At 40.2% G+C, this 13,551-nt stretch overlaps 1 protein-coding gene across 1 annotated transcript in view; it reads right to left on the bottom strand.

The window, feature by feature from the left end:
- Positions 1-6,344: 6,344 nt before the first annotated feature.
- Positions 6,345-13,551, bottom strand: part of LOC124644668 (homeobox protein 2-like) — a 28,713-nt gene continuing 21,506 nt past the window's right edge. Inside the window, exons 3-9 of the mRNA XM_047184170.1 lie at positions 11,238-12,422; positions 10,025-10,212; positions 9,206-9,309; positions 8,575-8,727; positions 8,160-8,251; positions 7,504-7,664; positions 6,345-6,516 (exon numbers count right to left, since the gene is read on the bottom strand). Of these exons, the coding sequence (XP_047040126.1) occupies positions 6,361-6,516; positions 7,504-7,664; positions 8,160-8,251; positions 8,575-8,727; positions 9,206-9,309; positions 10,025-10,212; positions 11,238-12,422 (2,039 nt within the window). The 3' untranslated portion in view covers positions 6,345-6,360. The remainder of the gene's footprint in view (positions 6,517-7,503; positions 7,665-8,159; positions 8,252-8,574; positions 8,728-9,205; positions 9,310-10,024; positions 10,213-11,237; positions 12,423-13,551) is intronic.

The following is a 13,551-nucleotide window of genomic DNA, read 5'->3' on the forward strand; positions in this document are numbered from 1 at the left end:
CAGTCATCAATAAGAAAACCTACTATTAAGTCTTAAGGTAGGCATTGGGTTTCCCGGGTAACTGGGTTAAGGAGATCAGATAGGCAATCGCTCCTTGTGGCACACTGGTACTCAGCTGCATTCGGTTACACTGGAAGCCGACCCCAACATAGTTGGGAATAGGATAGGCAAATGATGATATGAATAAGTTTTATTTCTTCACTTTAATAGTACTTTCTAGAACAAGTAACTACGCATTATTAACAAACGCCAATCGCTGTTTTAGAAGCCCCAAAACAAATTTGAAACTTCGTTACCAATTATGAATATTTCAATTTTAATGATATTCACAAAATAATGACGTAATACTTAATATTTTAATTAAACAATAATATTATTAATAAGACTATAATGACGTTAATTTAGTGAAAGAATGTATAGGGCTTCGTAAATAAATAACATTTTGTGTGAGTTATGATTCACTGTCATTGTTTCACAATAATGTCTTTATTGTACCAGGAAGTATAAATAATACTAGCTGTTCCACGCGGTTTCGCCCGCGTCTAGAGGTGATTTCTTTCAGCACCTGGATAGAAAGTAGCGTAAGATCTTTTTCAACTCTAGACTAGACTATCTGTGCACCGTGATATTTCATTTCGTAGGTATATTTAAATCGTTTTAGTAGGCAGTTTTGGCCACAAAAGTCACAGAGTAACTTTCATATTTAAAAAATAAGTAAGGAAAATTAAGCAAAATTAAAAATTTTGAAAAACCCCCGACGGTAAAAATCTTATTGAAAAATAATAAAATAACTCAAAACCCCCGACTTAACCCAATTATATAGGAATATCCGTCGGGGGCTGCTATTAAACCAGCTAAAGGATTCCTAGTGTCGTGAATACAATTATTGAAGAATTGTAGATGTTTAACGATGACATAAAATACACTCAATTAATTATTGAATTTTCATATAGAAAAGGCAGCCCCCGACGGTTATTCCTATATAATTGGGTTAAGTCGGGGGTTTTGAGTTATTTTATTATTTTTCAATAAGATTTTTACCGTCGAGGGTTTTTCAAAATTTTTAATTTTGCTTAATTTTATTTCAGACTTTTTAGAGACCATATACGAATTATAGTCTATATAATATGTTACTGCAATATTATTTTGCACAGATATTGTAGCGCCCGCTAGTGAGTTACTGGCGTAATTTTTATTATTTGGGAACATGCATTAAGCACGTACACATTGCTGATGAAAACAGAATTGTAATCAGACGTTTTCATTATATTGCAACATTGTTTGGCACTAATATTGTGGCGCCCCCTAGTGAGTTATAGCCATGACACCTATCTAAGAACATGAACTCATCGAACACAAAACCGTTATTGAAAACCGCATCAAAATCGGATCATTAGTTTAGAAGGTAGGTGGGAACATTACTGTTTTGCACTAAAATTGTGGCGCCCCCTAGTGAGCTACAGCCATGACACCTGTTTAAGAACATGAACTCATGGAACACAAATCCGTTATTGAAAACTGTCTCAAAATCAGATCATTAGTTTAGAAGGTAGGTGGGAACATTACTTTGCTGTTTTGCTCTAATATTGTGGCGCCCTCTAGTGAGTTACAGTCATGACACCTGTCTAAGAACATGAACTCATCCAACACAAATACGTTATTGAAAACCGCATCAAAATCAGATCATTAGTTTAGAAGATAGGAGGGAACATTACTTTGCACAAACGCACACACAAACACACAAACGCACATCTCTCACCCTAAACGCATATACCTGCTCCGTTCCGTCGTGGGTAAAAATAGAATCCATCAGTAACCATCTCATGACGGTTGGTCCGTGTTTCGGAAGGCATGTTAAACTGGTTCCCGGCTGTCATTTGACAGTCGTTACGGGTAATCAGAAGCCAGAAAGTTTGACCACCAGTTTTGCTAAGAGAATCGGGTTGGCCGGGTAACTGGGTTGTTGACGTCAGACAGGCAGTGGTCCTTATAAAACACTGGTAGGTACTCAGTCGATCCAGTTAGATTGGAGAACGACCCTAACATAGTAAGGAAAAGGCTATTCTGTACCCAGATATGATATTACTTATTTTGAATATCATCTTGACGACCTCGATGGCGCAATGGTCACCATGCCGGACAGCCGAACCTGCGGTCCCGGGTTCGATTCCCGGTTCGGTCGACATTTGTGTGATGAGCATGCTTGTTGGCCGTGGTCTGGGTGTTACAATATGTATTTATAAATATGATATACTATATGTAGTTTATCAGTTGTGTTAGCACCCATAACACAAGTTAATTAATAGCTTACCATGGCACAAAATAAATAGGTACAGAAGTCAATCTACATACAAAGCGCGTTCGAGTCACGCAGACATAGGTGTCTATGTGTGCGTGTTCACAGACGCGCTGTCTCAAAACAACTCAAAACAGTGCGAGCGTGGCTGCCGCTTTCTTGAGATACGCGCGTCACTCACAAGGTAGATGAATGTGCACGCGTTGTGATACCTGACTGTAATATTTTTAATTTTAATAACAAAAGAAAAAGTAATAATGGAGCAACAAAAAAAGTCGCATTATAATTGTTCAGAGGACGATTGTTTTAATACAACAATGAACAGTGAACTGTCGTTTTTTAGCCTGCCGGTTGATTCAGAGAGGTAAGTACCTATAGTATGTAATGTACCTACTTATTTTCTCATATTTCGATGGTTCGTTTAATAAACGCAATAGGTACAATTAGGTGGGTAGGTAAGCGCCCAGATAGGCTGATGATGATGATGATGAGTGTCGACCCAGGCGAACCTGCCTACCTACCCTCAAAGATTATTACTAGGTAGTAGGAGTTAATAATTTTTGGTGATCATGGCGAAAGTATGTTGTAAGGTAGACGAAATAAAACCGGTCAAGTGCGAGTCGGACTCGCATTCAAGGTTTCTGTAGGTAGAAGCAAGCTTAGATCAGGGACTGTACCAACCAATTATATACAAAACATTTTTTTTTCGCAAGTAAAGAGGTACTTTGTTTTACATAGTGTTTTATGGTATATACGTCTGAATAACAAAATTATAAATTTGTTTCTAAAAAGTTCGGTATCTCGTTCAAACTAATAAGCGTTTATTAACCTCTTGTATGCCACATTAAATATTTTATTATTATTGGTTTATATTTCATTTTTCCTGTTTTATTCTCAACAATAAATCAAATAATTAGATAAGAGTACCACTACCACGTTAGTTTAATGCGCATAAAAAAGTTGACAACCCTAGCGCGACCGCTGAGTTTAGGCATGAAAAGTGAAGTACATACATGAGATTGACTTCTGTACCTATGTATTTTGTGACCATGGGGCTAACCAACCGTGTGTGAAAAGGTGTCCCGGCATTATTTATCCTAATTATGAAATATAAGTAGCATTGAAGTATTTAGGAGAACCAAAGATGAGTGCAACTGTTTCAAGCACGTCGGGAACTTGGAAAGGGAATTTTAATTAGATCCTATAATGCTGTACCTAAATACAGCTAAGTTTAGCTGGTAATTCTAGAAGGTTTTAACCCTTCTCTTTTTAGAAAATAATTTCTATAGGCATTATAGAAGTAAACTTCTCGTAGTAGAAATGAACTAAAGAATTTAGGCCTTAATGGTCAATCTGAGCTACGTACGGGGGAACCACCTCAAACATTTCTCAAATCATTTGATTTACATAGAAATCTCAAAATTATTTTGGTTTCATCAGCCCCCGAGCCTTTTCCCAACTATGTTGGAGTCGGCTTCCAGTCTAACCGGCTGCAGATGAGTACCAGTGTTTTACAAACTGACCTCCTCAACCCAGTTAGGTCAGAAAGCCCATTTATCGATGAAGACTAGGCTATTTTTAATCAAGTGCGGGAAGAAGAAACAGGTCAATATAAAACACTATTAGAGTTGTTGACCATTAGTCTATTGCTACCTAGTTGCTACCAGCTAGCATTAGTTGCTACCTAATTGCTACGAAAAAATATGCTGCGCCGAACACAAATAAAACTGGGATAAGGGCAGGAGGATGATGATATTAATTATGAAAATGAAACACTATTGTCGTGGTTCTCGTTTATTGCGTGAAGGTGGCGGCGGCGACGGCGGCGGTGGAGATGCGCGCGTACAGCGCCGGCGTGAGCGGCGCGGCGCATGCGCGCCCCACTGACGTCACGCCCACCACGCGCCACAAGCACCAGTGCCACTGTCACACAGCCCGACACCGATCCCCTCCAAGTACATGTAGACAGTGGCTACCTAATTGCTGCCAGCTAGTATTAGTTGCTACCTAATTGCTACTAGCTGCCATTAGTTGCTGTCTTATTGCTGACAGCCATCATAAGTTGCTGCCACCTACGATTAGTTGCTACCTAGTTGCTACCAGCTACCATTAGTTGCTACCTAGTTGCTACCGGCCAGTATTAGTTGCTACCAGCTACCATTAGTTGCTAATTGCCACCCTTGTGGTTTTCAAGCTATTCTGCATCTGCGTGATAGTGGTGTCTTATAGTTCGGCCATTCAGAGAATGCGTTCCTGACACGTCGCGATTGAACTGACGACGTAACTTTGCAATGGCGTTGCAGTTACGATAAAAATATTTTTGCTGGTTGTTTACCGTTTTAACAATTGAGGAGCATTAAAACAACATTATTATATCAATAAATCAATGAATGTAGTTACGTCGTCAGTTCAATCGCGACGTGTCAGGAACGCAATCTCTGAATGGCCGAACTATAATAGTCAATTTAAGCTACGTTACGGGGGAATCCCTCAAACATTTCAAAATTCGAAATTGCTTTAGGGTATATTGCTCAATATGAAAATAAAACACTATTGTCGTGGTTCTCGTTTATTGCGTGAAGGCGGCGGCGGCGACGGCGGCGGTGGAGATGCGCGCGTACAGCGCCGGCGTGAGCGGCGCGGCGCATGCGCGCCCCACTGACGTCACGCCCACCACGCGCCACAAGCACGAGTGTCACTGTCACACAGCCCGACACAGATCCCCTCCAAGTACATGTAGACTGTTGCTACCTAATTATTGCCAGCTACCATTTGTTGCTACCTAGTTGCTACCAGCTACAATTAGTTACTACCAGCTAGTATTAGTTGCTACCTAATTGCTACAAGCTACCATTGGTTGCGTTCTAGAAGCTACCAGCTAGTATTAGTTGCTACCTAGTTGCTACCTAATTGCTACCCTCGTGGTTTTCAAGATATTCAGCAATTGCTTTTTTTCACTAGGGAGGGTTTTATAATTCGAATATGAAAATAAAACACTATTGTCGTGGTTCTCGTTTATTGCGTGAAGGCGGCGGCGGCGACGGCAGCGGTGGAGATGCGCGCGTACAGCGCCGGCGTGAGCGGCGCGGCGCATGCGCGGCCCACTGACGTCACGCCTACCACGCGCCACAAGCACGAGTGTCACTGTCACACAGCCCGACACCGAGCCCCTCCAAGTACATGTAGACAGTTGCTACCAGCTATCATTAGTTGCTTTCTTATTGCTACCAGCCATCATAAGTTGCTGCCATCTACAATTAGTTGCTACCTAATTGCTGCCAGTTACCATTTGTTGCTACCTAGTTGCTACCAGCTAGTATTAGTTGCTGCCACCTACGATTAGTGGCTACCTAATTGCTACCAGCTACCATTAGTTGCTACCTAATTGCTACAAACTACCATTAGTTGCTACCTAATTGCTACAAGCTACCATTAGTTGCTAGCTAGTTGCTACCAGCTACCATTAGTTGCTACCTAATTGCTACCAACTACCATTAATTGCTACCTAATTGCTACCTTCGTGGTTTTCAAGATATTCAGCATTTGCTTTTTTTCACTAGGGAGGGTTTTATAGTTCGAATATGAAAATAAAACACTATTGTCGTGGTTCTCGTTTATTGCGTGAAGGCGGCGGCGGCGACGGCGGCGGTGGAGATGCGCGCGTACAGCGCCGGCGTGAGCGGCGCGGCGCATGCGCGCCCCACTGACGTCACGCCCACCACGCGCCACAAGCACGAGTGTCACTGTCACACAGCCCGAAACCGATCCCCTCCAAGTACATGTAGACAGTTGCTACATAGTTGCTACCAGCTATCATTACTTGCTACCTAGTTGCTACCAGCTAGTATTAGTTGCTAGCTTATTGCTACCAGCTACCATTAGTTGCTACCTTATTGCTACCAGCTAGTATTAGTTGCTACCTAATTGCTACAAGCTACCATTAGTTGCTACCTAGTTGCTACTTAATTGCTTCCTCGTGGTTTTCAAGATATTTTCCTTTTTTTCACTAGGGAGGGTTTTATAGTTCGAATATGAAAATGAAACACTATTCTCGTGGTTCTCGTTTATTGCGTGAAGGCGGCGGCGGCGACGGCGGCGGTGGAGATGCGCGCGTACAGCGCCGGCGTGAGCGGCGCGGCGCATGCGCGCCCCACTGACGTCACGCCAACCACGCGCCACAAGCACGAGTCTTGTACTTGGACTGGGCCGCCGGAGTCACCCTGGAGAGAAAGGAAAAGGGATGACGTCAAAAATGACCTTTTTAAGCGACTGGTTGACCCTACCCGTGACCAAAACCTATACTGTGTATCAGATTTCATTAAAGATAAGTCAATTTAGTTTACAGTATTATTGTTCTTAGATTAAATTAATAAAGTAATAAGTGATACCTAGATTATAGTTTTTTATAGCATAAGTCTTATTTTTTGCCATGCCATTCGGGCAGAATGTACACGGGTCAAGTAAAATTGTAACACCTAATTTATTGTAAAATTACCTACATTTTATGCAAATAAATAAATCTATTCTATTCAAAAAGGTACAGAAAATCCGCGGCATACAAGTGTTTCTCCTCATGTCATCCCCCCGCTTTTCCTATTTCCTCAATTATACATCCCCCAATTTTGCCTCAATTATATAGAAATTAGAAACAAAAAAATATATATAAAGTAACGCATATTTTAGGAGAAGACATCATCCTCCGAGCCTTTTTCCCAAACTATGTTGGGGTCGGCTTCCAGTCTAACCGGATTCAGCTGAGTACCAGTGCTTTACAAGAAGCGACTGCCTATCTGACCTCCTCAACCCAGTTACCCGGGCAACCCGATACCCCTTGGTTAGACTGGTGTCAGACTTACTGGCTGCTGACTACCCGTAACGACTGCCAAGGATGTTCAATGACAGCCGGGACCTACAGTTTAACGTGCCATCCGAAACACAGTCATTGGTGTCTAAGACATACTTAGAAAGTACATACAAACTTAGAAAAGTTGTATTGGTACTTGCCTGACCTGGAATCGAACCCGCGCCCTCATACTCGAGAGGTTGGTTGTTTGCCCACTAGGCCACCACGACTTTTAGGAGAAGACACCGTGGCAGATAATCGTCATGTCATGTATGGTTGCCTTTTGAGAAGTTTGAGCGAGGTCCCCCAAATTTTACGACAGTCCTCTTTACCCTAATTACAGTATACATAAATAGTTGTTTACCTGACATGTATCCTTTCCCCCGTTCTTTTCCCCGGCACACATGTGGCTATCAGGCGTCACTCCGTTGGGGAGTTTGAGCGAAGTCCCCCAAATCTCGCGACAATCTGCCATGTTCCACACTGAGAGGGAGACGCTGCGGAGTTCCTCCGAGTGATCCCCTCCTTGAATGGGAGAAAGAAATTAGTGTTGTTATTTATATAGAAGATGGGTGAAACAAGAAGACCATCAAGTTGAAAACAGCTATTCAATCTTAAAGTAAATAGGAAAATTAAATTTAGTAAAACTTTTAATAAAAATAAAAGTAGGAAGAGAAATATGTTTAGCTCTTTTTGGATGATAAATTCAGAAATGGGAAAAGGAGTGAGTTGTTTGAATTTTAGGTATAATGGCAAAGTTAACTAAAAGCTAAGTGAGACTCGGACAAAAGGTTCTGTATGTTGCAATCTGACATATCCTACCCTGCTGATATTATAGGCGCGAGAGTTTGTATGTATGGATGGATGTACGAATGTTCGTTCCTTTTCAAGTAAAAAGTACCTATATACAGATAGGCTACTTTTCAACCATCTGCGGGAAGAAGTTCCCTCAGAAGTAGCTTGAATATTATATGTACATCTAAATGGTGTCATCATTTATAAAAGAAATCATTATCTTACCAAATTCAGTCCTCCCCCAACCAGTTGCAATGATGCGACTGCCCTCCGGCGGAGGATCTCCCAAACACGCCGGACGTATCACTTCGGAAAACCTGCCAGTAAAAATAATGATTATTTAATAAAATATGGTTCATCATCATCATCATCTCAGCCATAGGACGTCCACTGCTGAACATAGGCCTCCCCCTTAGATCTCCACAGATACCTGTTGGAGGCGACCTGCATCCAGCGTCGACGGCGACCTTTATAATGTCGTTTGTCCCCTTGTTGGTGGACGTCCTACGTTGCGCTTGCTAGTCCGTGGTCTCCACTTTTCGACCCCATCGGCCATCTGCTCTGCGAGCAATATGGTCTGCCCATTGCCACTTCAACTTGCTAATCCGGAAGAGTCTTAGTAGTCGACAAATATACTTACGTGACAGTATTAGCCATCCTGATGAGCGCCACATCATGGTAGGACCGTCTCTGCTTGTACTTGGGATGCCTGATGACGGCTGCCACCTTCACCACTAACGCTCCTGGGTCGTCCAGGTAGGACGAGCCTAGCTGCACCGCTTGGGGTGGACCACTGGGGGAAAAGTGGGGGTTTAGTGAAAAAAACGATATATACGTATAAGTATGCATATATAAATATGTTTTCTAAGTATATCTTAGACACCAATGACTGTGTTTCGGATGCCACGTTAAACTGTGGGTCCCGGCCGTCATTGAACATCCTTGGCAGTCGTTACGGGTAAGAAGCCAGTAAGTCTGACACCAATCTAACAAAGGTATTATAAGTATTTTTTTATATTTTTGTATTGTATTTTTATGGGCCTTAGTTGCCTGAAATAAAGGAATAAATAAAAAATAAAATAAATAAGAAAGGGGTACTGGGTTGCCCGGGTAACTAGATTGGGGAGGTCAGATAGGCAGTCGCTCCTTGTAAAGCACTGGTACTCAGCTGCATCCGGTTAATCTGGAAGTCGACCCGAACATAGTTGGGAAAAAGGCTCGGAAGATGGAAGATGGACTCGATATGAAGAAGCTGATGATGATCCACATACCTGACAGCATCATAGTCTTTATCCTGGTAGGTGCAGTGTCCAGCAGTCAGGATATACTGGTTGCTGATGAGGGAACCCCCACATTTCCACGAATAGCCGGCTTGCTGGAAGAACAGGAGTTCACATTAATTGTAAAAGCCATGGAGTTTCTTGCCCGTTGTTCTCCATAGGAAGCTACTTTTGGAATGGGCAACTAGAATCAAATTGAACTATATGTTTTTTTGATTATCATTCATAAGTGCTTGTAAAGGCCTAAATGTAATAAATAATTAGACTTTGTAGGCTTAGATTATTTGGGGATTTTTCTGTGATATATAATATCTTTCGATAGTTTTTGGAAAACAAGGGTTGAAAGCCCCTATAGATCTAGCAAAACCCTGCTGACAAAAAGTTTTTAATCAGAGATAGTAAAAACTATGTGCCACATGGAGCGACTGCCTATCTGACCTCTTAAGTGCAGCAGATGACAGTCTTGCTGGTCACTCCCTTTAGACTCAAAATACATTTAGGGAGTTGCTACTTAATTGCTACCAGCTGCCATTAGTTGCTACCAATTGCTACCCATGTGAAAATATTCAGATTCCTCTTTTTGATCTATCCATCTATCTATCTATATATATATATATAAATGAAACCCGCTTTCCGTTGTTACGACATAACATAAATACAGCTTGACCGATTTGGCTGAAAATTAGAGGGGAGGTAACTTAGACCCGGGAGAAGGTTTTAGGATAGATAGATTTTTGTCACCATCCGGCTACGGGACGCGGGTGAAACCGCAGGCGAACGCTAGTATTAGTATAGATATAGAAAACTCACCCTGGTCTTTAGCCAGCCGACCAGCGCCATATGAGGAAAGTCCCGTATGCTGACGACACTACCGCCTATGATCAGAGGCACGTTGACAGGAGTGCAATCTGACACATTCACGGTGACCGGATCCGGTGATGGTAAGAGAGGCAGGGCTACCACCTTCTTCACTGTTAGTGCTTTGTAACGGTCACACACTGGAAGGGAAGAAGTTTTTGAGTTAGTACTACTGACCGATGGAAACTGATTTGAAAAAATCTTTCACCGCTGGGAAGCAAGACCATTCCCGAGTAAGTTAGCATTATTTCTGAGGTCTCCTATTAGTGAAGGAGTACACAATAAATATTCTCATTAATTTTGTCATGCCTGAGTCATGTAGGAAATCTTAAACAAATAAAATAAACATAGGCTACATAACATATTTTCCGAGTACGGTAAGAAATTCTCACGGGTCGCGTGCGAAACTGGTGAAACAACAAATTTTAAAATTTTCTTGTAACAAATATTGAAAAAGTTGCTGTTTTCTGCGGATTCAATCGCGTCCCGTGGAAAATACTCCTCGTACCTAAATGCAATAGAACTTTAGAAGATATGTCATTTGAAGATACTGTCACTTATAACGTCACCTTTATAAACATTGATATTTTCAATTGTAGCATAAATAAGTTCAAAAGCCTCCTTCATAGTTCCCTACTTAAAACCCAAACCTCTTATAATAATAACAAACATTTTAATTTTGTCATCGTATCTTTAAACTCCTCTTTCCTTTTTATGGATATATTTTGCTAAAAGTCATGTTTACACTACTATACTCTCCCTAATTGTTATTTGTTACGCGTACTGCTATTAATGTTCCTAGCGATTAGAATTTCTGTTCTAAATTTTTATGTTTACCTGTGGATAGCGTTGTGAGTTACATTATGACCTCAACAAGTCATTGTTATATTATTTGTAAGTTTATATAATGTAACTGTTTGCTATTCCTTAAAAGAAAAAATAAAATAAAATACTGTAACTTCCCACCAGTGAAACAATTTTTTAAATCGTTTCAGTAGTTTCGGAGTCTTTAGGGTAACAAAAAAAATATTTCCTCTTTAAGTACATATACATGGGTAGATGGCTTACTGACATCGGGAACAGGGTCAAAGATACCGGTGGTCAGGACTCCTAAAAAACCTCCTCTAATACTACATTATTTTAAAAGCAAAAATCTCATACTCACTTTTCTCAGCCAGTTGAATATATCCCCTCTTCTCTCGCTCACTCATATCATCTTCATCAGGTCCTATCAGGATCTCAGGCTGATCATCATAATTCACTGAACTGTCTGATGGCCTATTGTCATACACATTCCTATCTGTCACTGGCCTATTTGTAATAGGCGGCAAACCAGTATCAACGGGCGCCGGTTGAACTCCCGGCTGGTTTGTCAAAGGGGTGTCAGATGGGTACTCAAAAGTGATCCTATCAGGGTCAAAATTACCCTGGTTGTTATAATTTACCCTGTTGTTGTTGTTGTTGTTATAATTTACCTCTCCGTTGTTAAAATTGTTACCAACATTGCTTTCAAATTGATTCTGAACTCTGTTGTTCGGTTTTGGTATGTATTCGTTCACTTGTGGTTTCACATAATCTTCAGGATTAAAATCTGTGTTTAGATATCCGTTGTTACCATTTACCCTGTTTGGTCTATCAACTGTTGGATTCCTATTATTCGCTGTAACGCTAGGTATTTCGTAACTAAAATCAGTGTTTAGATTACCTCTATTATTATTGTTATTACCTCTATTTTGATTGTTTTGGGGGTAAACTCTGTTACCTCCAGCTACATTGCTTTCATAGACATTATTTTGTCCATTATTATTTAACAAATTAGCTGGTCTTCGAGTATTTTCATTCTCATACACACGCCCGGGTTGAACGTAACTCTCTCCACGGTTGATATTTTCAAAAACATTTTCTGTAACGGGCCTGTTGCCATCAAAATTGTTTGCAAAAACATTTTCAGTAGTTCCTCGATTAAAATCGTCGTTGTTATAATAGTTGTTAGGATTTACCTTAGTTGTTGTTGTTTTATACCTATTAGATTTAGTAGTTACGTCAAATGGATTAAAATACTCAGCTAAAAGTATGTTACTATACTGATTCTTATTAGTAAGACTTCTAGAGTTATTGTGACTAGAAATAGTTTTGTTCTTTTTAACAGACTTCTGTGTTGTTGAGAATATATAGTCATATTGGTTTATAGGCGGTTTTTTGGTCCGTCTTTCTTCTGTTTGTCTGTGTTCGTTCTGTTTCTTTCTTGTTTCTTGTTTGTGAGTAGTTTGAGAGTGGGGTAGCCCATTGTATTGGTTTGTTAAGTCTGTGTTCGGATGTTGAAACAGTTGTTGTAATCCTTGTAATATATCTGGAATGAGAGAAAAATATGTGGTTTTAATTAGGTAGGTAATTCAGTAGGAACATTGCGAGATTTTTTACTATAGTTTGGTTGATATTACGAATGCTTAAGTTAAAGCATTTTTGTGCGAGAGATTCTTGTTTTTCCAAGCCTCTACGTAGAAATTAAGAACATTTTATACGTAACATGCCAATTTATGTAAAGTTAGGATTTGTAAAAGTAAATAAATATGAATGTGAAGTCCCAAAAACAAATGAAACGTGTCAATTTTGGGTGCCAGGGAGCTTCATAACGAAGCAGCGAAGATAGCAAAAATACTTTAGAACTTTTAATCGAGTTTTAATCAGACAGATAGAGTTACTTGTGTGTTTATAATATTAGTTGGATTTTTTGTATTAAATGCAGGTGAAACCGCGGACAGAAATTATAGTTCGCCTATTACAGTTCGATAATAAGTTATTAGCTACTTTATTGAAATGTTACATAATAATCTATTCAAATGACTTAGACATTAATAACAGTTAAGAATTCGTTTTTTTGTATCTTCGTCAATCTGTGATTAGGGGCCGCTCATGGGTTCTGATAATTATGTATATTTAGCAACTTCCATAATATGGTTATGGAAGTATTCTTGTTAGACGAAATTTATTACAGTTTAACGATCTTTCTAACCGACTTACAAAAAGAGGGACTCAGTTCGACCTACGTATATTGATGTGTTTGAGCGTGGTTATCTAACTAACGTCACCGATTTTGATGACGTTTTCTGCATATTGAAGTCATATTAAAGGCATATTTTGACAAAAAGTTTTGTCAGCTGTATGTAGTTCTGATGACAATACAATAATATGGTACTTTCGAACTGATCTGATGATGGAGCCGGAACATATGAACTGGAACTTCATGATGGAACATCGTATCATAGCTGTGTTTGGACTTGTTAGAAAGGTTTTGTAATGATAATTGTGTGTATTTATTAAAAGTGCTGTTTTTAACCCCCGACGCAAAAATGACGGGGTGTTATAAGTTTGACGTGTCTGTGTGTGTGTGTGTGTGTGTGTGTGTGTGTGTGTGTGTGTGTGTATGTGGCATCGTAGCTCCCAAACGGATGATCCGATTGTAATGCGGTTTTTTTTGT

Source organism: Helicoverpa zea, chromosome 30, assembly GCF_022581195.2.
Source record: "Helicoverpa zea isolate HzStark_Cry1AcR chromosome 30, ilHelZeax1.1, whole genome shotgun sequence".
Taxonomy (NCBI): Eukaryota; Metazoa; Arthropoda; class Insecta; order Lepidoptera; family Noctuidae; genus Helicoverpa; species Helicoverpa zea.